The sequence below is a fragment of the Dicentrarchus labrax genome, unplaced genomic scaffold (assembly GCF_905237075.1).
Source record: "Dicentrarchus labrax unplaced genomic scaffold, dlabrax2021, whole genome shotgun sequence".
Lineage (NCBI taxonomy): Eukaryota > Metazoa > Chordata > Actinopteri > Moronidae > Dicentrarchus > Dicentrarchus labrax.
In genome coordinates this window covers 26,667,696-26,695,033 of record NW_026136718.1, presented here as the reverse complement: position 1 = coordinate 26,695,033, position 27,338 = coordinate 26,667,696, and the positions used below count along the sequence as shown (strand labels likewise).

The following is a 27,338-nucleotide window of genomic DNA, read 5'->3' as shown; positions in this document are numbered from 1 at the left end:
CTGCGTGGTTGAGTAATTAATATTTCGGAAACTGTATTTAAATCATATACTCTCCAATATTAATACAATGAAGATTCTGTTTGTGTACTTGAGGGAAATAATAATTCAGCAAATTTCCAACATGTATATTTAATTGTAAGTAAGTAAACTGTTAGTGGTTTGTCTGTTGTGCCATACGTGCTTTTGTCTACAATCCACCGTCTACACCGCTCGCTCTGTACTGTCAGAGCTTTGACCTTGTTGTAATTGAACATCACTAGTGTTAGTGTCCTGACATGGACGGGACAGTACCCATCAAATGACCATCCAACAGTTGAGACATGCACCATGATCTGATGTCTGTTCAGTATTTCTGCCTGTTTCTTCTCTTTGCCCATTTTGCTGCAGTACCAAAGGTGAGAATAATGAGGGTGGACGTTGGTCTGTGTGGCCTGATAATGTCAAAGTGTTTAAGGGGGCAAATGAGGAAGTATCGGTGCTGACGTGTGAGGGGGGCCTCTCTCCACGCCGGCTCTCTCTGTCCACTCCAATCCCTGTCCCGCTGCACAGCACAGTGACCGTGCTGCTGTCACAGCATGCAGGCCCATGGCTGACCTACATACACCCTCTGTCCCCAAACAGGCAGACGTCTCGCTGTGTCAGCCACCGTGGTCAGACGCTCTGCTGAGACAGCTCAAAGCTGCACAAGGTCACACTGGAGTCCACAGATGAGCTTTAAATTATAAACAAAGACCCAACAGGCAACATCCTGCAAAGCTCAGATTAAAGAAAGGCTGAACTGAGTTTTCTGACAAACTATCACACAAAGTTAAAGGATTATGCAGTTTTTGCTACAAACCATATTACAGTTTACCATTTTCAACGTTTAATTCTTTGATTTACAATTTCTGTTTTTCCTGCTTCACAGTTAGCTAAAGGGTTCCATTCATTTCAATACACACCAAACACCGAAAGTGAATTTGAGAGACTTGAGATTTGACTGAGATCCATCAGAATCCATCAGATCCATCATTCTGCAGTCTCTCTCCCTTGCTGTGGTAATAGAACAATAATGAAATTATTGAGATTCTCACAACATATAAAGAATTGGAACTAGTTTCTGCCCTGAAAAACCATTTCAAAATAGGAAAAACTACTGTATACCTTTATGTGACCAGCAGAAATGTGAAGCAGATTTGCAGTAAATGGCCTCCAACATGCCAATATGATGTCATGTTGTTCAGTGTTTTTCCCAATGAAGTGATCACCCTCTTGAGGATGTTACCCTAATTTCATTGCACCTCTTCTACTAGACGGGTCAGTTGTAAATTACAATGATCCGTGATGGATTGATGATATTTAATAAAAATGTATTCTCTCAAGTACAATACAATTTCATTCTTAAAAAGCAGAGCAGAGTTAAAGCTTTGCTGTTGCTAGAGCTGTAACCTATACGCTTCAGGCACCTTACAGTAGCCTTCGCTGAAAATCTAGAACCCCCCCAAAGCACCTTTTATTAAAGGAATTACACATTAGGGCCCAAATTGACCATGTGATGGTGAATAATGCACACTCCAGTACAAACACCAGCTGCCCATATCACACAACCTCTGGAATATTATAAGAAAACACTGTAGACCGGTACTGTCTGAGTGGTTTAAAGCTGCAATGACACGATTTTTGATACGTGTGTTTTTTAGTTAGGGTACAAAAAAAACATAATATCAATATTTAATACTTTCAATCACTGGTATAGTTTTGCCCCAGCTTATGATTAGTGTGAAATTTTAAGTGTCATTTTACACTACTAGTTGCTACTTTAATGACAGATTTACAACTGAGAGTTAAAAAGCGAAGGTGGAAAAGTTACAGGTTAGTTGGACATGCTTCACATGTTCTTTTCATGTTCTGTTGGATTTCCTGTGCCTTGTGATAAATACGAATGACCTACGCGACAAAGCAAACACGGATTTTCTGACTTAAGACCTGTACGAGCAGAGATGCAGGCAATGATTTAAATTGTACTCCCTGTAGAGCACATACACTAACACTGCTGTCACATCTGAGCCTCTTGCCAGCGATGTCTCTTCTGTATTATGCAATTATAATATTAATCTGCTCCTCGTCATAAAACTAGCATGTTGCATCTGGATCTGAATACTATCCATTCATTCTGCACAACACAACCACAACACAGTAACTACATATTTGGTCAAAGTGAGTTAGGTAGGTTACTTTTCGACATGTTTATCATAGAACGTTTCATACCATAATATATAAACAAAAAACAGCCTGAAAACGTTACATTACGAGAACTAAAAAACAGCTAACAGCCAGCGACTGCGCTCCTGCTAGTCAAGGCTAGCTGGTGAGATAGCTTAGCTTAAGCTAATTTACACACTTTTCCCTGTTTCCTGAACTAAAAAACTATTTAAGTAATTAAGTTTGACACGAATAAGACCGTGCTTAAAAGAAAAAAATCAACACTACATGAACTAGTCATGCTAACAGCTAGTGAGCTTAGCAATGACCTTAGAATGAGATGTTTTTTATCTACAGTAGGAGCGGGTTCTCTTCTACAGACTCCGCCATGTTGAACCGCCATGTTTCTACAGAAGCCCAGAACGGACAAACCAAACACTGGCTGTAGATAGGACCTATCATGTCTTTTGCGAATTTCCCAGCCAGCGTAGTTTCTCCTACACACTTGGAACAGGAGGGTGTGTCGAGGAGGTTATAACCTGCAACCTCACGACTAGATGCAACTAAATCCCACACACTGATCCTTTAAATCACATGTCTTTAATTAAAGACTAATTTATGAATTTCATTTATTTAGTCATTTATAGGCCTATTTAGTATTGCATGCATGTTCTGACCTTTTAGAGTGCAGTGTCTAAATGTTTTTTCTACAGGTTTTATGTTATGTAATCTGCTTAAAAAGACATAAAATAAAGGTTTTAGTCTACAACGTATAATTAATATCCGTTGACTAACAGCCTTCAGACTTTCAAACCCTTTATCAAATCTTTTCCCCCACCCCCACTCCTGGTTCTGTCCTCAGTGCTCCCTGCCTTTGAAAGACCCCTCAAGAGGTCAGCAGTGTTTCACTGTTTGGAGGCCCGAGAAAACAAATTCCTTAAACCGCCCTCTGTTTTGACTATTAATTTGAATATTAATTGGAATTCATAAATCAAGGTTGTTTTTGTGTGTGTTTGGGATGAGAGAGCTGGTGTAGTCACATCCAGTGCGTTCAGTCTGAGTCTGAGGCACACCGTACATACCGGATAATGGGAAAACTCAATATGACAGCTGCCTCCTAAATTACAATATACAGCATATAGCAGGGTACACAGAGCAGGGGGAACTGGGTCGTTTTTTTTTTTTTCACCTGACATAAATCCTTCTTGACAACATAATCAGCATTGCTATCTTATGAAAAGACAGGATTTCCCTCTAAAGCGACACACTGCGGTGACCAAATGTGTCATATGACTTCATGTCCAGAAATGCAGGGAAAACATTTAAGAAGATGAAAACACAGACGCAAACTCAAAGCAAATTAGCTCACTGAGAATGGGCACAAGAGATCCCACTGTCGTTGTCAGTTGTGACGTCCTCCATCATCAGTGCAGACTATTTTTTTTGTCTTTTTTGTGATTCATGTTTTGGAGAGATAACTTTCTCGCTTCTTTAATAAGAGCATCTCCTGGCACAGTTTTAAAGAGCCCCCCCCACCCACTATAATTGAAGAACATGATAAGGTCCATATCTTGCTCATTATGGAAGCTTTAGGCAACTATAAAGAAAGAGTTTACAGCCTTAAACTCCCACACCCCAAACACTTAAATATACTGCAGATTCTAATTCAAATGTTCTACGGTTGAAATAACTTGAAAGGCAATGATGACGCACGCTGATCTGTGAAATCTTCTCCAAATGCCTGCTTTATGAAAGTTGGGATCAGAGGAATTCATTAGAGATCTGTGGGTGGCATAGGCAATACGAGACCGAGGCTTTCCAGCAGCAAGTCTTTGCCAAACTGAACTCTTTCCAAATCTGAAATCTGAAACACTGACTGGAACACACCCACAGTCACTAATTACTTGACCCTATTCCTGCAGAGCCTTATTCTTTGGAGTTATTTTATGAGCAACGTGAGATCTATCAGTGGAGGAGAAGACTTGTTTCATCATATTAACGCAGAGGGTTTTCCTTGAGACGAAGCCTATGTCGTACCCTCAGACCTCAGACCTTGCGTCGTCTGCTTCAGTAGCCCTTCCCTCAGGCACATGTGTGCAACTGTGGTGTGTTGTGTGTGTGTGTGTGTGTGTGTGTGTTTCATGCTGGCAGGCGTTGACATAACTGATGTACATTATGCGTTGTGCATGAGGCCAGCCTCTTTATGAGCCTTGTTATTGTCATTGATATAATGTGAGCCCTGAGCCCCACTGTATGTGCCACATGCATTGTGGTCTGGTTGAGGATGATTGATATGAAACTCCAGTGATGAGAAGGCTCCGCTGTACGAGGAGGTCAAAGAAGATAGAAGAGTTTTTTTTCCTGTTACTATCCACTGCTTTGATTTCTTCCCTCACATCAGTGTGAGTGAGGGGTCTGATGTTTGCTTTTGTGCCCTTGCCAAAAAATGAATTTTTATCTCTTTGCAAAACAGCAATAAAGCATTTTACAAATCTAAAATCCAGACAAAACTCCTCCTCCTCCTCGTCATGGTTTAACACATCAAAAAGAGTTATTTTTCAGTTGATGTAGCTCCAGCAGAAAGTATGTACTGCCGTTCCCAACTCTTCCAATACAGCCTGTTGTTGTCTGCCCTTTGAGTGACAACCAGGGCCGGATTAACCCACTAGGGGGCCCAGTTGCAAAAACGAGCTGTGGGCCCCCATCAGTTTTAGTTTTTCAAGTTTACTTTCCATATTCCAAGACACATCAGCTCCACCTCAGCAGCTGCTATAAGAAATGAAAACCTAAGACTATAAAACTACAGCTCCCATGAAAAAAACAATAATCTTTCATCAGTAATCATCTCTGCTGTTATTACTGTCTGAGCTAGGCGCAACTCCCTCCACCTCTCGAAGTTCTGGGGCTTATGGGAAATGGTGTTGATTAAAGGGTGCTAAAAACATTAATATTGAATAAATAACTATATGATATATTTTTTTTATTGTGAGCCACACAACATACTTTTTAAAAAAAAGTGTAGTTTTACTTTTTGATTTTTTTTCTTACTTCTGTAACAGAACTCGTAAGTTCTGGTTTAACCAGTAAAACTGTATTCTGACACAGAGCCTCTCTGCAAGGCAGCCTAAAAGGCACTTACCATGTGAATTGATATATTGTGTTACCAGACAAATCAATGAAAGGTAAAGGTGTAATACCCATGACTGCAGGCAGGAGACAAATGGACAGAGAAGATTTTGAAAGAGAGATTGATGAGAGGCACCCAATAGGAGAGCTTACTTTTGAACTTGAACTTTCTCATAATAGACAATGACATTTTTAATTAGCCAACTAAACTCTTTTGTGAGTATTATTATTATTATTATCATTATTGTAACTATTCCCCCGTATTTTTTTTTGCAAAGTTTAACTTCTTACATTATGGTCCCTACAAATGTTGTTTCAAAAGGCAGAATAATACATATAATTGAACTTAATAAAATAACATAATTTATTATAAAACGTATTTATTTGCTGCCGTAAACAAATCAAAATATAACATATTTAGTCTACATAACATATCAGAATCAGCAGGTGTGTAATTGTAAAATATAAACTTCACTTCATATCATTTAACCTGCAGAAATATTACAGAGAACATGACTTCATCGTCCTCGGTGGTAGCGACGACCCTGATTGACCAGCAGTGATTCATGTCCTTATTTACCCCTGTGCTTCTCCAAAATCCACAAAAACCTGGGAAATTCTTTTGCCACATAAGTGGAATGAGTCAAACTATTTGATATTTCCCTCAACTTTCATTGCAGATTTGTTATTAACACAAATGTATTCTTGAATATCATTTGAACTGTTATCTTAACCCAGTATTCACTCATTTAGCTGAAAGGTTTTTAGGTTACTGATGTTTCAACTGCATTCAAATAGCAACATTTCACTGTGAACCAGTTTCTAAATAAATATTGAAATGAAAAAACTTCCAACTTTCAACCAGACATAGGCTGGTTAAATACATCAAGGCAACTTCTGACTTGCAAATCATCAAATCAGTGATTTCTGGGAATGGCTTCTTGTTGTAGAATGAAATATTAACACCTGCCAGCTGATTCTCATTCCTTAAAATTGACATTTTAGAGTGAATGGGTTACTTGGGTATCGAGTATCAAATGTCAGTAAAATGTCGGGTACATTTGATCCATTACTCTTTTCCTTATATTTCAGCCAATCCATTTGTTAATGGTTAAAAGACTTCAGAAAGTCCTGATTCAGTTTCTGATTGGATTTGCATATTTTCAGCGTATAAAATGGATAATGATCAGTGTAGCCTCCTAAAAACCTACATAGCATTTGTCACGGCGTAGCTTGTTATCCAGCCTGTTTGTTGAAAGGAATCAGGAATTCAAAAGAATGTACACTGATTTCACTCAGAATGGGATTTACAACCTTTTCACCATGTAATGACTGAATCAGACTCACAATGCCTTTTGGTTTGCAGGAGCACATGAATAAATTATACACGTCCGGCACTTCTTGCCTTTCATTGCTCAGACAGTGGCTAAAAGAAGCCCTTTGATAGAAACAAGGAGGCTTCTCCATGTAATTACACTTGATCATGTTTGCATATGTCACTCCCACAGTCTCTGTCACGCTCTCTGATTTTGGATGCTCCTGGGAAACCTCTTCCTAATCCACAAGTTAATGTTTCAACCCCTTCCTCCTCTTTTTTTTTTCTTTCCCAGGGACGGATGATTCGGAGGAGCAGAATCAGACATCCTGTCTGGTTTATCTGGAGGAGAGAGATAAGTGTGGATTCCGCCTCTTCCAGGGAACGCACATTAACCATGCCTCGGAGGGAGCGCTGGGTGTGGGGAAGGCAGAGAGGGAGAGGGTGGGAGGAGGGGAGGGGGAGGAGGGGTGGCTGTCTGCCGGGAGCGCACAGCTTTCACTCACTTCAAAAACTGTGAAAATGTCCCCTTCACACCCTCGGCAGCTCGGCCGAGCTCCGGCGCTGTGTTAGTGGTGATAAAATGCCTGCGTGCCGTGGAATAGTTGGAAGTGAGACGTGCAATGTTATCCAGAGGTGTTGGACTGACAAGTCTACAACGTGTAAACTTGTATCCTACAGTGACTCCTGACCCTGACCCTGTTACAAAAGTCTGGAGGAGAAACCCACACACAAGTTTGAGATGAAAAACTCAAAAGTGGAAAAGCTCGACAAGAGCACGTGAAAAACGACAAAACTGCAATTTATGCAACAAAAGAAACTATTTATTTGGGATACGCATTGCCAGTACAAATTAAGAGACCATAAAACCTACACCTTTCAGCTATTTTTCTCCACAGAAAACAGGTTTTGAATTGTAATTAAAAAGACAATAGTTTTCCCATTTGATACCTTTTTACATACGCAGAGATCTTAAAAGTTAAAACCTGTCAAGAAAAAGGCTCCACGGTTTCACTCTGAAATCCTTATAAAAAAGAAGTTAACATTCAAAACACTGCAGTACGTTATTTTATTGAAGAACAAAAAGACATGCAACAAATAAAACATTTCATGTTTTACAAATTGTTCATTTTTCTTTTTCATGTCTCTTTTCCTTTTATATTCAAAAACTAAAAAGCATCATTACATGAAGCTTCGATAATATTTGACAGGCAATGTGAAAAGTAGAGTTAAGCCTTTTTTTTTTTTTAACGGAGGGGTGCAAAAACAGTCCTTGTGTTTTGCCTTGCATGGCCGGTGCTGTCAGTTCACTCCAATGACTTCAGAAGAGACGACTGAGGCAGGTTCTGTGCATCACTTCAACTGCTCGGCCCCTCCACTGTAATACTGAGCAGGTGAGTCGAGGAGGATCCGCTCCCGGTGATCCAAGATGAGTTTGTTTGGTGTAATCGTGCCGTGGTCGACCTTCAGACAGTAGCTCTGAAACATCCGTGATTTCATACATGTGTAATAAATACAAACACGCTGACAACTGTTAAAAAATACCTGTGGTTTTCAGGCTGTGTTGTGACTGGTTGGGGTCTCCAGATTGAATTCTGTTTTCTGTAAGGGTTCGGTTAAGCTAAAAAAAAAAAAAAAACAATGCCAGGGGGCAATGTTAACACTAACTTTTCACGTCACCTTCATTCGGACAGTAGCCACCTTGGAGGCAGGCTTGTTTTTCGGTGGTCTGAGTACAAAATAACAAAGGATTTCAACTTAAATCCAGCAGGAACTCCGTCAGGCTGTGTTAAGACGGCTGCTGTCCAAATTCAAGATGCAAAAAAAAGAATAAAGGTGCATATCTACATACTGTATATAGAGCATTCTTGGGCTCATTCACATATAATGGTAGCATTAAAGAAAAGAAACATAAGCCTGTAGCAAAGCAACATAATATCAAATGAAAAAGAAATGAGTTATTCACAAAATGGAGACATAAAAATATATCCAAACATTATCTGGATCTGTGTGCCATCAGGGTATTTGTTTCCACTTTAATTTATATAAACAGTACTGTATTCCAACTGCATTTTTTTGGCTTTGAATACAGAGCACTAGTGCATTATGAGATGCTCACTAGTACTGTAGATAATAAAATCCTACGAAAAAGAGGAAAAAGAAAACGTCAATAAAGCTGATCCCAATGTGGAGGATAGAAATTCTGCCATTTTTTTTGGTATCAAAGTATGTAAATTCTGATATCACATGAGGACTACTGTAATCATGTATACATGTTAAGACCACATACTATACTGTACACAGGACAAATTTAATTTCACATTTTGGATTGGTTTGTGGTGATGGATGTGGTGTTTCTTAATGTCATTTTAAAAGAAAACAAAAAGTGAATGGACTCTTGGATACCGGAAATACAAACAGTGTAGTTGTCGCTAGTGTTAGCAGAGAACAGGGGTTACGGGATGAGTAACCTCAAGTTTTTTCAGCACTGAATGCATATGGAGTTATATTTGTCTCACAATCCTGAGCTTGCAATGGGATATTGTACAAAGTATAATGTGTAGAGAAATTCTTATCCTTGTTGTTTAAAGAATCATTTTATTTTAAGCAAATCTATTCTGCACTCAAAATGTCCCATGGTGTTCCAATGGATTATGACATAAATATAATTCCATGAATTAAAAGTGAATTCTGAGAAAATACATGCAATGTGTTAAATCCCGACAACACGTTACCTTAAAATGAGAATTACAATTTTTTTGTTTTGGATTTGGTTACCAGCAGTATTTGGCTATATTGACCTCTCTGATACACACTGCCTGATAATGTACTGTATGTACACTCTCTTTCTCTCATATATGACTACTATAGTTAAATCTTAAAATTTCCTCTGTATTGTTTTCTCCCTGACATTTACAAATGTCACCCCTTGAGTTCAATCATTAGGCGTTATTGTGCTTTATTACATATTGACATGCCGTAATTGCTGCTAACGTTGTCATCGATTTAGTGTTTCAGGTCAATTTTTGGTTGAATATTGTGGATGCCGACATGCATGACAGAACTTCAACTCTCTTTGTAAGTCACACTCGTTATGTTAATTGCTTGCGTAAGAATTTGCATCATTGTACTGCATATGAGCAGGAAACCTACTACTCTGGCAATAAAATATAAAATGCCTTACATGTCCTTGTCTGTTGCAGAAGTTCTGAATACAAACTATATAAATCGAGGTTGAATACTTGGATATTACCTGACTATTATGACTGGACTAACGTGATAACACTTCACAAAGCATGGCATGAAAAATGTAAGGATGTGATGTGTAATGTAATATATCAAAATTCACCTCCAGGGTTGAACTTTGGCACTGTAGATAAACAAAATGTGTGAACACAGTAATAAAGACAGAGGTGTAATGACAGGGCATGGTGTGGTTTGCAGTAAATTCCAATAATTATAAAAATTTGTAAAACCGAAGCGTTGTTTTCTCTGTTGTTATTTCGAATAGAGGTAGTGTGAAAGAATTTCAATTTACAAGACGTGGGGCTTTTGCTGCTAACTGTGTGCCTACCGTGTGAATACATAATGTAAGAGAAATACAAAGAGGCAACATGGACATCAAGTGGAAACTGTACAAACTGTGAAGTGTGGATATGAGTCCCCTACGCAGGCTGCTAACGGTGCTGCCGTGGTCCAGATAGGAAAAAGTGAAATATTTGTCCGTAGTGGTGGAAATGTCATCCAAGACCCCGACTGTGTCCCCGCCGCGTGACTACATACAGCACGTCACGTCCAGTCCCGATGGGGTTTGAGCTTAAGTCTTGAGAGATACGGCTGGGGTTGCAGTGGCGGAGGGGGAGCAGAGGACGGAGGAGTGAAGGAGGTGGGGGTGGAGGATCAGTTGGAGGTGTCGGAGTGAACGCTTCCAGGTCCTTCTGTGGGTGAAGTCACTGATGAGGGGGTCGGAGCATCCTGCCAGCCACCGTTTGCCTGAGAGGAAAGAAAGAGAGAAACAGTGGGGGGGGGGTCTATTACTTTCATATTCATTACTCAATGCAGCTGGGTCACACAGTGAGGTACAACAAATGGAAGTCCTGAGGGCGACGTATGAATGCAGCATGGAATGCTGGGATACTTAGCTGTCACAGCCCTAAGCCAAATTTCCTCCTGGATTGGAGGAAAGGCTAACCTGGCTCAGACTATAATTTTAAGAATAAGACTGACACGAAAAAAATAAAATCATGTTTCCAACCAAGCAGAAATGGAGTGAATTACGGTCCGTCATACACTGCACACTCAAATTCATATAATGAAGAAAACACACAGAAGAAAAGTCAAGCTGTACAAGATTTTATCTTAAAATAAATGCCTGTCACTGCCATTTTAAATAATATGAATAATATATGTAAATTGTATGAGAAGACCTCTGAAACAAAACAAGTGCAATCAATGTCATATGCACTAATTATGACGCTGACAGCAGGAATTAACATACAATAAGGGCTATGGAGGGCTGTTCCACTACCAGAGACAGGGCTGTTAAAGAGCATTTAGGATATTAATAGTACATTTAAAACCATCAGAAAAACTGGAAATGGTCTTCGACAGCCTTTCATTTCAAAGCCTGTTATTTAAGGCAGCAGACAGTAGTGTGTAATCAAAAGTGGAGGGGTCAGATTGTAGAATGTCTGATTTTTGTGACGCTCTGCCTGTTTCAAAATTGTAATTACGGCCGTAATGATCCAAAACATGCATTATGTATCTGCACAGTCATTATCCAGTCTTTCTATTTCAGAGGAGATGTTTCCTTCAACTCTGATTCTTTGTTCCACTCTTCATTCATAAAATCTGTCTTCAGATGCCTGGAAAACTGTTTTCAAGGATACAGGGTATACATTTGTTTAATTAACAATAACAATGCAACACCTAATTTGTCTGATTCAGTGTTCAGACCTCTAAGGGTGATGTGTTGGACCTTTTTAGATATATCTAAAACAAAAATGAAAAATCTAAAACTTTAAATGAAGGCTGGTAATGGTCGAGAAACCCTGATGACATACAGAAGATTAACAACTTTGACAGAATATTTGGAAAAATACATCAAACAAAACTGAGGAGCAAGTGAAGAGCCAGAATTCCTAACCTACTAGCCTCAGCTACATAAATCACAGGCAAACAGCCTGGCAGACAGATATCCCGCTCTTACATTATGCATTGCGGGGCTTCTTTACAGGGTATAAAAGTGAATAACACAGCATATTGTGGCAGTGTAAGTTGTGGTAGAGCAAGCAGGCGTCCAAGGAGAACCGTATCTGTGAGGTCAAAGGACTGAGAAAGAACAGGGCCTGAATACGTTAGTGGCCTCTCAGGGTTAGCACAGCTGGCTGTGGGATGCGCTCGGAGCGGCCAGGAAGCCTATTTGAATACACATACATGTTTTTATACGGGAGACATTTCATCTGATTATCATATGGCCACTGAGGCACGACGACAACAGCGGAGGAACCCAGCCGCGGCTGTGACCGTCCTCGTCCTCTCAGCGCGGCTCGCTGTCAGGGCCATTAGTGTGGCAGGAACATGATCTGAGCAATGCGCTTGGATTGCTGTCCCAAGTCCACACTCTGCTCTCCTTGTGTCTGTCTTATCGATTTTCCCCTTTACGACACGGCTTGTCGCTGTGAATTTCCCTACTGTTTGCAGCCGCCAGCGCGCAAACCCCCAACCCCTCCCCACTGCAACCCCCACTTCAATACCCGAACTCTGCAGCAAAATAAGACAAACATGAGGGGAACACACCCCTACGGCACATGAAGAGTTGTTTCCAGCGGCGCAAGGTTTTATTTTTAGAGGGCCAGCGCTGTTGTCTCCTGGGAGGCTTTAATGGGAGCTTCTGGCCCCTGGGCTGCTAATCACAGGTCAGGTGGTCAGAGGGATTTGAAGTCCAGTGCAGGAGGTGTCACCTGTTTGTGCAGTTCGCTCGTGGCTGACTGTACGTGGCTGCAGGTGCTACGCCAGACCTGATCCAATATGACAGGCTCAGACGGCGGCTCTGCATGTGTGTGGCCGGCCCCACGACTGCATACGCTGGGCAGCGTGCTGCCCATGGCGCGAGCGATACAGAGGCAATCAACTAGGTGACCATGGAGCAGAGACAAGTCCTACTAAGTGGCATTCGGAGCCCTATGGCTTTGAAATAATTGGTAGGGAGAGAAAGAAAGAAAAAAAGAAGAATCCTTACATTGATGCCCTGCGGACTGTACATCTGGTTGGCCGTGAGTCCTTCACTGTATCCGCCTGTCTGACTGATAACATGGCGAAGGGTATCCACCTGAAACATTCAGAAACAACAAACAAAGCAAGGTCAGAGTCGAGACAAGAGAAGCACAGAAGAAAAGAGAGAGGGATGACAAGACGACAAGAGAGACAACAAGAGTACACTGCTGCAAGTATATCCTTGGAGACAATAAGGTCCAATCAAACAAAAAGGTAATTTAGGATAAAAAACGTTTGCTTTTCGCTGAAATAAAATCTATTCACATAGATTTCCCTTGAGAGTGTGAAGAAGCTGTATAGTGGAGCCAGTACAAGCCTGTATGGTCCTTTCTCCCAACAGACATTCTGACATGGCGGGAAAGGCACAGGTATAACAGAACATAATGACGGCTCTGTTTCATTCAGGTCTAAGTAAGCTAGCTAGTTCAAACTCTTATGTTGGCTCCCCTTTTTGCAACGTAAAAGCACTCTTAGACACATATACACAAACACATACATTGGCCTTTGGATCATACATCTATTTTGCCGCCATATTGGACCGGGCAAGATGAGCCTGTAAACAAATGCTAGTAAACGGGGGAGCTGCATTTTTTTCTCTATGAAATGCACTCCAGTGTTTACACCCTTTTTACCCTTTAATATTAGAAACATAAAACGTTTTATCAAGAAAAAAACGCAACTCCCCCTGTTTACTTTGCTGTTTGTTGTCTGGTCCAATATGGCGGTGATATTGACTTTTGCAGCAGCGAGCTGAACCAGTCAGTGCAACGTCTTATATATATATATATATATATATATATATATATATATGTCTATGGAATACTGCAATGGAGGTGTGTATGAGAAGGGTAAAAAAATATGCGCTGGAAATGAAGCTGAATCAACGTGGGAACAATGAACAAACAAGACTGCTTTCATGCTAGCAAGGCTTGTAAACTCTAGGTTAGTAAGACAGTTTCATGCAGTGTTGGCAGAATGGGTTAACAGCATGCACTGTTCCAAACGGTCACCACCATTGCTAGCCGAGCAGTCACAGCATACTCAGTAATTAGCCTAAATTAGCCTGATTCATGTTTTACATTTGTAGCGGCTTGTTAGCAAGTAAGAGCAAACGCTAACAAATGGTGCATTAGTCTAATTAATGACAATGGTTACACCTGTGTAAAAATGTCTGCTGTGAGAAAGGTCTGTTGGGAAGTGAGGTGGGCCTGCCCCTGTATTATCTGCTGCGCTGCTCAAGGCCCTACCTGAGACTGCACGTTGGCTCCCACCTGAGCCCCCTGGTACGAGTCCCCATTGAGAGACTGCACGCTCATGAACAAGTCCCCGGAGTTTGACATGTTAAAAGAGCCAGCAGAACCTGAAAGGAGAGAGGGAGCAGTCGAATCACAGAGAGACAGAGAGCAAGCAGGCTAAGCAAGTTGGCTGGTCCAGGCAGCAGCCCGGAGCAGCACCATGCAGAGGTTAGCTAGCAGCCAGACAGGCTCTGTTAGATGAAACAGAGCCAAGAGGAAACTAATGGACACATGAGGACAGAAGAGATACAGCTGTCTCCCCCGACACAAGAGGTGTTTGAGTCGAGTAGAAGTTTTAACCTCCAAACACAGAAATAAGCACATAGTATTAGTGCTCTTAAGAGGTTATTCATGGCTGAGCTACAACCAGGAAAAAAGAAAGAAGAATTGAAAAAGCAGTCCTTATGGCCTCACGCTGTCCTACCCAGGGTGGAATTATCACTAACAGTTGATTTCAGAGTTGGGTAGGCAGTAGGCTCAGGATGTGTCCAGCCTCGCTCAGTACAAGCACTCAGCAGGACGCAGGGGCAAACCGTTAGCCTAGCTCTGTCAAATGTGACAAAAAGCAGCTTCCAACAAAACTTGCGGGACTTTTGAGTTCATTCGGTGACTACTTGGTACTCCAGGATACAACACGTAAATAAATGAGCTTCGGAGTGGTTTAAGTGTATATTTCTTCACTTTTTACAGATCTAACCCTGCTTCCTATACTTGTTCTATGCTAGGCTACACGTTTCCTGTTCTTAAAAAATAAAGGACTATGTCAGTAACAGATAAGGCCAGCATTATTCTAGTTTTATTTTTTATTGTCAACAAGCTTCATAAAAAGACCAATACTTTATCTTTCAGTGCTCTCTGACTTCCCTGCCCTATATACCCACATGTGAGACTGACTTAATAGAAACTACAGTGGCCATGTTCACAGTAATGAGGGAACACCCACTACAACAGCTTGACTCACTGATGTGTTTTTAATAGTTTTTGGACATCAATGGAGCTCTATGGCACAGAGGAATAAGATATATCAGGCATTACGTGTTAGTAGAGTCAATTCATTGTTGGTTCTGTCTTTTTATATGATATGTTGACAATAAGAAAGAAGTGCAGAATATCACCAGACCTATCCTTGAATGTCAGTAGAGCAGAACATGATGAACACAGAGTTAAATAGATGTAGAATATGATTAATTGAGATGAAGACAAAAGGACAGTAAGCAAAGGGAGACTTGGTATGGGGCTCAGGTTGGCTAATCTCTGACACAGCTTTGCTCTAGAGTGGCAGTTGTACTTGTTAAGGGGAAAAGTTTGACCTGTTTAATATTATAATGGTGCATTATCAGGTGATAGGCATGTTCCTTGTACAAGAACTGCCTTTTGGTTAGTGCTAAATCTTTTCATTCCTTACAAACCACCAGCACCAGCAATGAAATAGCCTCAAACTGATATACTGCAATAGCTGCTTAGTTGTAGTAATGCACAGAGAGGAGGTACATGTCTAATAGCTGAGCAGAGCCAGGGACTTCCTGTCTCACCTGCAGAGTTTGGAGTTGAGGGTGAATTTGCTTGGCTTCCATGTGAGGATGCATTAGCCGCATTCACGGCAGTTCTCGCAGCGTACATGTTGGCTTCTTCTTGGAACTTACCAATGTTTTTCTTGTATCTGATTCTTTTATTCCCAAACCAGTTGGAAACCTGAGCAGAAAAACAAGAGAACGTAGTTTAATCCTCGTGAAATCTTAACACACAGAGCCTCTCCACATTTGAGGGCAAGCATTCAGAGAGATCAGGGTAGCTTGCATGGCCTTAATGGCATGTGAAACACTGCAGAGAGCCTCTGTCAGAGGTAGGGGCTACATAGACTGGTGCTGCGAATCCGCATTAGTGCCAGAATGGAATGATTGCCAATAACAGTCTCATTATGTCACCATGACTGCAGCTATCATCAGAACTCACGCAAGCACCAATCAGTCAACATCCGCTAACACCCATTACTGCTAATGGACTCCCAGATGAAGCCAGGGGGGTAATCCCAGCGCTAATGATAAACAACATTAAAATGAAAACCGAATCAATCCTGCAAAGTTTCCAATACACAGAGTAGGTAAACATTCTCCTTTATTATGGCCAAGAAACAGAAACTCTACAAATCATTCAGCCGCTGAGCAGCTCCCACAATCAGGCCCAGATGCATCCTCAAATCACTTGGTATAAATTAATGAAACCAATTGAGAAAACAATCCATTCCCAAATGATGGATTCAAAACACAAACTGCTGTTTACCTTGGTGTTGTCATTGCTTTCCTTATTATCAATTCTCACAGAATTGAGACAACTTGAGCGCTAGAATGCAAAGATTAAAAAAAAAAAAAACAAGGTGCCTAAACGGTTTCTCTTTTTGCTTGTCAGCAGCATTGGCACAATCATCACAAGTGTCTTTAGATGGTAAGTTACTGTGTGATTTATAGCGAATCATCATTGTCATCAAATGACTGCAGTGCTAATTTTCAGAGGCTAATGGTCTTGCTAATTACTTCCATATACTGTATACTATATCACAATTAATTAACACGTTCATTTTTATCATGATATGAAACAAATACTTTTTTTTTTTTAAATGATTATCAAAAGAAGTGATTTTGCATATTTTGTGCATTCTAAGAAAACTTGTTCCACTATATGAAGAACTGTGACAGCAGTGTTGTCTTTAGCTTGCGTTACTTCAATAGAAACAAACACACTGGTCAAAAATAGCTTTGTCTGGTTTGAATTACAATAACAAACTTATGACATGGCATATTTATACTTGAGTCCTTTGTTGTCTCAGTGAAAGGTACTGCTAAAAGATTAGAGGAGCTGTCTGTACTCATGACAGTCAGAAAATGTATTATTAGGTTACTTGCCAAAACTTGCTCACAGCTGCTTTAGATGAGAAATTGTGTTGGTGTCACTGTTCTGTGTAAATTTGTATTCCTACAGGTGGTGTATGGTGTGGGGTGGCACTGATCTCTGGTGTACCTGGGCAACTGTGATGGCGCACTTCTTTGCCAGCTCCTCTTTAGCCTCCTCGCTGGGGTAGGGGTTACTGAGGTGTGAGTAGAAATACTCGTTCAGGATCTCTGTTGCCTGCTTGTTGAAGTTTCGTCTTTTCCGCCTGCAAAAAGAGCAACGGAGGTTAAAACAGGAATATAAGTCAGAACGACATAGAGTGGATACTGGCGTGCATTGCTGTCCAACATAGTGTCTCTTTTTATGCTACCACTAGGAGGCACTGAAGGCTGAAATTACTCACAGGGGTTTTAAACAAAAAAACTAAAATGCCTTTGCAGGTTAGAGCTGGGTTTATTATTACTTGAGAGATGTTCTGATACCCTGTATGATTGCTATCATTGTTGTATGGCCTGTCTCAGGTAAAACCCTTTGTAAAACATGAGCAAACACATACAGAAAATGGATGTCATAGAACTTTCTTTTATTATCTAGTTTGACAGTCAATCAAGTTGTTGACATCTAGCTAGCTTTGGCTAACGCTACCAGAAATAAACTTTTCTTTGCCGCCCTAAATAGTCGTTGCCAGTACCCAGTGGCAGCACAGCGCTCTGACTCCAGTTGGCTAGTACTCGTTGCCTTTGTTCGTTAGGGTTGGTTATTTTAGGCATGAGTAGTGAGATTGGTTAGGGTGAGAATATCAGGGTAAGCCATTCAGAGAGTAGGGTGAGTCATGACTTCACCATCCTGGGAAAAAAAGTTAAAATAATACTATATTTCATAATGCCTCGGTGCATACCTAATCCAGCCTCCAGGCTGTATTAGAGGCAGTTCAGATATGGTTTCGGAACAATCCTATTTTACTTGGTTTATAACTCATCCTGTGTAAGTCACCAACTGACAATATGTTTTATTCACTTTGCATTAACGCAGACATCTTATCAGATTGCAACCCTAAAGTTTGATTGATCCACAAAGATTGATTCATCAACATCTATATCTCCAGGCTCCAAAGCAACATTTTGGTAGTGTGACTGGGCTAAACATTTGTTGTTTTGTTGTTGTAGACATGGCTTGAAAAAAAACGTAGTCTGCAATTAACACCAGTCACCTAAACTATGGCATTCAAGATGTTAGCTTGATGGTATCTTGGTTTTAAAATAATTTGGTCTCTTTAGGTCTCCCTGGTCTTCCATTGGATGAACTTTACTTGCTTTTGTGAAAACCTCTGCCACTCTAGAAACCTTCAATTTAGCTGCAGCTTTGTTTTGAGACCCTTTGTCAGGACTCAGGAGAACAATTTGGCCTCAGACTGCTTCACTACAGCTCTGTTTATGAGCAACTGAAAAAAGAATTAGCAGTGGCGATAACAGCACATAGAGGGACATTACAATCTACTCAAAATCCACTATTAGTTGTGGAAAAACCAAAACAATTCATAGTCTGAATTAACATTTGAAAGAGACACATTTAATGGAAATATGTATCAATTAGAATATAATATGAAGAATAAACTGTATATGTTTTTGATAAATGAAAAAGAAAGAGCTATTGGTGGGGCTGGGTATCAAACCATAATACTTTTTCAGTACTGAATAAAATACATGAACCAAGTACTGAAAAGTCAAGTACAAAATGTGCAAACTTTCTTCCTTATTCGCTAATCAGAATGTTCCAATTTTGCTCATTTTAGAAGGGATTTTAGGCAACGTTCCTGTACTTTGTGGCTTGTGGTTATATAAAGAAGTGGCCTCTTTTGTTAAAGTATAAAACAAATTTGTAGAAAAACATTTAATATTCGCCCACAGTTGCTTATTTACACTTCTGGCAGACATACACATTAGCATTCATTTGAATCTGTGCTTCTGGCCACCTGATGAAAGTACAACATGCACTCCACCAACTCCTGAGGGAATTATCTGGCTATTGAGCTGCTAAATGCTCCACTGTTCACCAGCTAGTGTTCAGTGGGTTTATCAGAGCTCTTTTGCTGAAAACAGCTGCTTGGCAATGAGGCTGATGAGAGCCGTGAGACTGAACCAAAACAGTTAAAGTCACTGCCTGTAAAAACAAAACAACGAGCTGAAAGACACTAAAGACATCTGTACAGCTCATTGGGTCATTTGATCCGTTTTCAATATAAACACATTAATTAGAGCAGCATTAAAGGGCCAGTGTGTAGGATTTAGTGGCAACTACTGGTGAGATTGCAGATTACAACTAACCGAAAACCCCTCCACTCACCCCTCCCGCATGCGAAGGAGTAATAATGGTAGCCAAAAAACGCGAAAAGCCTTATCTACAGTCAGTGTTCGGTTTGTCCGTTTTAGACTACTGAAGAAACATGGCAGTTCAACATGGCGGACCCGCTCCCACTATAGATAAACGGCTCGTTCTAAGGTAACGAAAACACAACAATTCCTATATTCAGGTGATTATACACCAATGAAAACATACCTATGGATATTATATTCCATTTCTGACATTAGATCCACCTAAATGTTACACACTAGACCTTTAAAGCAAGCGTTAAAAAAGTATTATTTTGGTGTTGGTTCTGAAAGTCAGGTATATAGTATCCAAAAATGTAATTCCTAATTTGATATACAAGACTTCAAGGATATAGAATAATAACACCTTGAAGCAGACAGATATCATATGCTGATGCCCATGAGTTGACTGACCCCCTATCTCATGCACCTATCAGGTCACATCTGCATGTGCCACATTTAAAGAGGGCTTTACATAAGCTGGAGGGGAACCCTGTAAAATCTCCATGCATGTATCCACCGGTGAGGAGATTTGTGCTAAAATCACTCCAAAAGCCTGCTTGAGAATATGTAAATGTGCACAGCATGGGCTCCAGCAGCCAGTAGATTAATCAGCGGAGCCGAGCATGGCAGTGCCTCTCAACCAGTGAAAGCTCTCTTCTTCCTCTCCCTTTCCCTTCCCCTCGCTGCTGCTGCACCACCACAATAATTTGCAAGAGAATAGATAGGGAGCTTTGTAAGGGAGCGCATGCCTCATTTAAATGTTATGCCTCCAACTCAGACTTTGAGCGACATTTATCCTTGGAGAAATGTATGCAAATCCGAAGCACGCATCAAAAGGAACAAGCGATTACATTAAAAAAGGGAAACAGTTAGTGTTATGGAGCACGCAGGGAACTCTTATTGGCCAGTGTTGTTGGGTATGCTGGTCCAAATGGCATCCGTAGATGTAAACCATCCCAATGTGTGTGGTGAGTAGCAAAAACAGCATGTGTTACAGCATGTTTATAGCATGATAGGCCTCCTACATCAGCCATTCATATGGTTATCAGGCAGAGAGGGGAGCATATGATGATGTGCAGTGTTGTTAAATTGGGAGGCTATTTGCAGCATGGAGCGTGGTGTGCACGGTTTGCAGAATGGAGATGTGCACACACACTCGTGTACACAAGGACACACACCTGGCATCGAGGAAGCGGGAGCGCAGGATCATGACGGCCTCGCAGGTGCTCTGTTTGAGCTGCATCTGGATAGAGCTGAACTTGCGGTGGATGATGTTCACCATGCGCTCGATCTCTTTGGGCGAAATTGGCCGCGTGCGCGACTGCTCCCGCAACAGGTTCATCACGTGGGTGGTGAACTCGTTACACGCCTGTAAGGATGAAACACACACACACAGACACGCACAGGAATTTAAAAAATGTATACCCAAAAATACTTCCCCTAAAGTTAATAAAACTGAATAAGGCTGATTTGTCCATGTGGCCATGTCGAATTCACCACTGTGCGCACACACACACACACACACACACACACACACACACACACACACACACACACACACACACAATGACAGTATTTAAAAATCACAGACCAAAGAAATCGACAATCCAGCTCTTTGCTTAATGTAGTTCTGGAGCAAGCTTTCTCACAGAGCCAAGAGGGAATATAAGCGCTGATATTTTTCATATTTAACAGAAGTGGTGATGGCAGTTTGTTGAGAGGAACCAATGACAGCTGTTCCCCTCTCAGACACACACTTTCACAGCATAGCCACCCTGAGAGATGAACATGCCACGACGTTTCATTCATCCCCCCCGTGTGACACCAGGCGTGAATCTGCCACGATATTACACTCCGACTCTGTGTCTCTTACTGTCTCCTCTTCTTTATTTCTTCTCCTCCTGTCGATCTCTCTCTGGATTTAGCCGTGTCAGGCTTTGTCTGTGTCTGTCTATCTGCGTGTTCATCTGTCTCACTCGCATTCATCTGAAAGGGGTGCTATTGTCATGAATACATCGCTTATCAAGGCAATGAGAGGAAATCATACCCCCCCCAGACTTTCAAGACTATACTTGGAATACACACAGACACACACAACATGGTGCATATGCTGGACTATTCTGGGGTGAGAACACAATCTAGAGTTGAATTCTTAGTGACAGTGATATATATTGAGGAAACATTTGAGTCTATGAGGGTTGCCAAGCTGATCCTGCATCAGTTTAATCTGGATTAAAAAGAAGAAGAACTGAAAAGTGGGACCAGCTCAGCAATGATATAAACAGATTTTCAATGAGCACAGAGAAACTTTCCACTTTCAGCAGATGAAAGTGAAAACATCCTTCTAGAGTCAAACTCTGCACATACAGCATTCAAACAGCACACAAGAAGAAACACTGATTTTTAAGTGGAGGGGGTCTTGGTTGCAAAACATTTGCCAAAATGTCGACCATAATGAAAATGACCATCAGAAAGGTCAAAGTGACACCATAAGATGTCTTGTTTTGTCTGATCAGTAGTCCAAAACTTTAGAATATTCAGTTTGCCATCAAATCAATAAAACCGACAATAGCAACAACTGAGTAGCTGGAAAAAAGATGATTGTTTGTATTTTTACTGAAAATGATTATATTAGTAATTATTATATATACATTATTTATCTGTTGATCGAAAGATCTGAATTTCATTACAAAGGGAATTGTGGTCAGCTGTATAGCCATGAACCATAAGGTGAAAATCCACTGATGATAAAAGTTCATACATATTAATGACACTTGTATGTTGTTTTACATGTTGATGTGTTTTCTTTTGTTATATGTTTTGATGTTGGATTCTATAAGACAATGTCCACTACCATTGTCAATAAAGGTTAAGTTAGGTTACTTTATTTGTACCCATAGGTAGATTTGGTTTTCAGTAACAGGCAGGGCATTCCTCTTGACAAAAATATAAAAACAACAAAAAACTCAGACATTTGACATATTGTTTGTGTTGTTGTTAGCAAGAGTGCCACTCAGCCTGTTGTGGTTTATCTTTTGTGTCGCTGAAGGAGAAACAATTAGTTGATTAAACAATTATTTGACTGACAGACAATTATTCACCAAAAGTTGAAGCAAAACATTTGCTGTTTCCAGCTTCATACTTTGAGGTTTTGCTGCTGTTCTCTGTTTTACATAACTGTGTATCTGAATATCTGCTGTCCTGTAGGTTGGATGTTACATTGCATTCTGGGAAACTCTGAAGAGCACTTTTCCTTATTTTTTGACATCTTATACACAAAACAATTAACAGATTAGTCGAAAATCTTTTGTTCCTGCCCTAAACCCCTAGCAAAAGGGTTATTGCAGCTCAAGCTTGGAGAACACACCTGTATTAAAAACTTTCTCTTTCTCTCTTTCAGAAAGCACTTCATAAATAAAGATTACAATTAGTATTATTATTATAGTTGTAAGATCTGAGCCATATACATACTCTCATAGTAATAATGCTGTATTCTACATATTCTCACTCTGTACCAATCAGTGCTTCCTGTAAGTCAATACAAATGAAAGCTCTGGTGTTTATATATGCAGTCTCACCTGTTCATACTTCTCCAGCTCTGTGTGGTAGATCTGTCTGATCTGGGTCAGCTTGGCCCTGTAGTCAGAGTGCTCTGCGGAGTTGTCCGGCCCTGCTCCCCCCGAGGCCGCTGCCGCTGCTGCAGCCGCCGCCGAGCCTCCGCCTTTCTCCGGACCGGACACTCCCTCTGCCAGCAGCATGTTGTCCAACCGCATGAGCTGGGGATCCGGGGGCTCCTCCTCCTGGGCGCCGCGGATACTCAGCACTGCAATGACAGGAGGAGGTCAGAGGTCAGCCATAAAGGTCACACCTACAGTGGCGTGATGCACCGTAACAAGCTGTCAGCTGCGGAGCACAAGTGCACGTCTGACACCGCTGAGCTGCACCCGCACATCCACCAGCTCAGTGTGAGTGATGCAGCATGTCGCACACAGCAAGCAGAGTGTGGACGAATCCTCTGCCTCAGTAAAGGAGATGGTTAAGCACCACTACAGAGACTGAAACTGGTTTGATTATCTCTTGTTTTAATGACAACGTTCTGATGCTAAAAGGGAATAAGGGACACGTTTTCATGCTCTAGAAATGCAGCTCCACACCATTTTATAAATGACTGTTTACAAAGGAGCTGTGTCTGGACTCTCTCCAGCTCTCACTGCTAGGCAGGACTGGGAGGCTGATTTGGGCCCAAGGTTTGATGACGATGTGAGGGAGAAGCAGTGTCAGTCATTCAGTTCAAACTTTTTTTAGAATTAAAATTTGTATTGGTTTTTGAAAGGCTTGGTACATTGCATACATATATTATGTTTCCAGTATACTAATGGCACATTTGAAGGCAGATTCCAGTATATATATAAAAAAAACATTACATCACAAATACATCTTGAGTCATACTACAGGATCACAGCCACAGAGAACACTGATATCTATTTGGAATTGACTTCTATTTTAATGTAAGCCCAGAACTATGATTTTGACAATCAATTAATTGTTCATATGAGTTTTATCCAGTCCCTGTTCCAGCATCTCAGTTGTGAATATCATGCTGCTTATATCATTGTAAACTGAATATCTTTGGAACAAAACAAGACATTTGATCTTCACCTTGGGCTTCAGGAATCTGTGTTACACTATTTTCTGAGACTTGATAAAAACCAAGATATTCACTGATTCACTAAAACAACAAATGATGAAAAATAATCATTAGTTGCTGCCCTTGATTTGATGTGTTACCTTCATCTTGAAAATACAAGGTACAGTATTTGGGGAGGACAACACTGATAATTCTCCCACCTCTTTTTTCTCAGTGCTGCTTGAATCACTTCCATAATCTGTTTATTTTTCCTTATTTCCATTCCTTAATATTATTATTATTATCATTACTGTTATTATCTTTGTGATACCCTTTAAGCTGCCATAGTTGTTGTTTGTTTGGGCGTACTATATCTGATTCTTCAGAAGCCAATTTGAAAAGAATTAGTAGTAAAAAATGGACACAATGCACAGTATAGGCTGTTACTGTGTGTATATTAAATATACATTTAGATCTTATTGGTGGCAGATACTGGAAGAAGCTGGATTTACACCTAAAAACAGCACAGTCTACAGTGTGATTAATGTCAACTGACCTGACGTGATCTGATGAAACAAAATGTTAAGTACACACTCAGTACAATAAATCTTCAGCTTCTTCAACAACAACAATCTGGATGGATACCGCTGCCTTCCACTAGAGGTCTCCCTTGCCATTCTTTAAAAGATTCATGTCCCACCTTCCATTTTCTGAGGTGAAAACACTCTCAGGCTCTGACTCTTCCTCCTCCATCTGAGAACCATCCATTTCAATATAAAACACCTTCTCCTGCATGGAGCGTGCTGCTGCTCGGGTGCAAATTGATCCCAGAGTGGACATCGAAAGTGCATCGACGGCAGCCGCTATTGTCGTCGCAGGGCCTTGGCCACCGTGCTAACACGATCTTGTGACTTTACGTCCCGCGCATGTCGATAGCCATTTAAAACGTTACCATTTGTCATTTGTCTCGTTGTCATTGAATGAGAAGGGACAGGCAGGGAGCACTTCATTAATTCAGAGACAATGGGAGTGCTTGGTGCATTAACCCCAGACTGCTGTCCGGGTTGGTAGGCCTGGGCAGGGGGTCATTTGGGATGAGAATGAGGCCTGCTGTACTAGCAGAGGATGAGGAGGGGGCTCCCTGAGTCACCCCCCCCCCCACACACACACACACACACTGGCTTTAAGTGGACTGGAAATGCAAATATGGCAACTGTTGGCGAGTGGAAGAGGTCAGGGGTTCAGGCCACAGGCTCAGCGGGAGGTAGATTGAGTGTGGGAGGAGTGTTGGAGGAGGCGGAGGGTGGAGGGTGGAGGGTGGAGGGTGGAGGAGGAGGAGGGGGGAGGGTCTCTTGGGATGGCAGGACTGTACAAACATCCTGTCTCATTACCCAGACTCCTTCATCACTCCTGTAATGTATGGACGGGCTTGGAGGGGGAAAACTCTCGGATGGCTTCACACCCGCCTTACCTCTGCACCGCCGCGACTGCAGCCGCGTTATGACCCGATCAAACCTGCTCCATCAGAAACTCTAAACCCGCCTGTCCGCTTTAGTTAACGTACATCAGCAGAGTCCCCCGCCGCGCCCCAGCTCCTGAACAGTCACCAGTATGGAGAGGCAGTTTCTCTCTATAGTTACCACCTCATAAATACCAGACTAAAGTGGGTGTTAAAATGAGAGCACACCACAATATCCCATGAAGGAAAATGAGCTTCACTTTCTGGAAGTCATTTTCAGCAGGAAAAGAGCTCATAGCGGTACATACTAAGAAGAAGAAAGAAAACAACGTTGACACAAGTGCACAATAAGAAATGCATTACGAGGTTCGAGGACTGACAGAATGGCTCCACTCAAATTTCTAAATTCGGCCTATTGCTTTGAACAGTTCTCCTGACCCCAGTACTTTGGAATACTTGGGTAGGGTAAAAAATGTCACAAAAGCGCTAAGTAATAGCACAATTCAAAGAGCACCAGCACACAAATTTAAGGGAGGACGCTCTTCTCAGATGTTTCTACCAAAAACCCAAGGCCAGATTTCTTCTCAAACTCATAAAACGTCTAGACTGTCAAATGAAAATGGAACATTAAAATTCCCTGTGTCCACAGAAAGGATTCGATTCACGTCTGCCAAGTTCCAGCTTAACATTCATGAAGTGTTTATTTTACTTGGCTTGAAGCACCTCCAACATCAGTCTTATAAGAGCGGCTGTTGCAGAGAAGGTCATTTCTTAGGAGATCTCTTGGAAGGCAAAGAGAAAAAACACTAGTAGGCTGACTGTCTTTTTTTTTTAGAGGAATGGAATAAGAAAGGTCATGGACAAATGGAAAGCAAACGACTACATTCAACAGGGCTAGATACTCAGAGCCGAGCATTACGTTAGAAATAAATAGGTAAACGTGTCTTAAACTGACAATTAACACAAACTCCGACATGATCCCCAGGCCTCGCTTGTTGACACGTGTATACCCTCGCTAATCAGCTGCGTATCACATCCTCCGCTCGTACGCAGCCCAGATTCCAGCTCCATTCTTGCTGCTGATCCAGCTGTCTTGGAGAGCATCTGTCAGGAGGGACCCAGGAAGGAACAATGCATTACGCCATGTTGGCTGTGTACTGTCATCCCTCATTGACAGCACATTGTCACACTTACACAGTGTCCTCTGAGCTGGTAACAAGCTAAGTAGCTGCTGCCTATAATATCAGCTCTTCCTGCTGCCTCTTATCATGCAATCTGATGGGAACCCGCTCCGAGTGGGGTTAATGTGGATCCCGCAGAAAGGATGCGACGGTGTTCATTTTTAATTGAAGCGAGTAAGTGCGATCCTGACAACGATGACACACATAGTGGCCTCTTGTCTTGCGATAGGTAGCTTCAATGCATGGAGGAAAACCGCAGACCTGCTGTGTTCAGACGTGATGGAAGCAAATTATGATTTATTTATTCCACCCTGAACCGAAGGCACATAATTAAAACCATGGAGGGATTATCTCAAACAAATAAAATTAATAAAGAAAAGAAAAGGGATAATGTGCCTCCATAAAATTGGCTTTGCTGTGGGTCATAATTACACGACTCAGTGAGGGCCACTTTATTGGCTAATGGCAGCCTAATTGATTCATCCTAATGTTTTTCGAGCCTTGGGTCTGCTGGGCACTCCCTGTCCAATAGTGCCGGTGAACTTACTTAGCCACCCGCAGACAAACACTGAAGGTTCTCCCAGGGATAAACAATTATCTGTGTGTATGTGTGTCTGTGT

General features: G+C 41.3%; 1 protein-coding gene across 3 annotated transcripts in view; it reads right to left on the bottom strand.

Moving 5' to 3' along the window:
- Positions 1-7,424: 7,424 nt before the first annotated feature.
- Positions 7,425-27,338, bottom strand: part of LOC127350392 (pre-B-cell leukemia transcription factor 1) — a 59,784-nt gene continuing 39,870 nt past the window's right edge. Inside the window, exons 3-9 of one of the 3 annotated variants that reach the window (XM_051376950.1) lie at positions 23,030-23,274; positions 20,630-20,820; positions 17,209-17,344; positions 15,726-15,885; positions 14,146-14,258; positions 12,864-12,953; positions 7,425-10,615 (exon numbers count right to left, since the gene is read on the bottom strand). In XM_051376950.1, the coding sequence (XP_051232910.1) occupies positions 10,523-10,615; positions 12,864-12,953; positions 14,146-14,258; positions 15,726-15,885; positions 17,209-17,344; positions 20,630-20,820; positions 23,030-23,274 (1,028 nt within the window). In that variant the 3' untranslated portion in view covers positions 7,425-10,522. The remainder of the gene's footprint in view (positions 10,616-12,863; positions 12,954-14,145; positions 14,259-15,725; positions 15,886-17,208; positions 17,345-20,629; positions 20,821-23,029; positions 23,275-27,338) is intronic. The other 2 variants (XM_051376951.1, XM_051376952.1) reach the window with 2 other exon arrangements.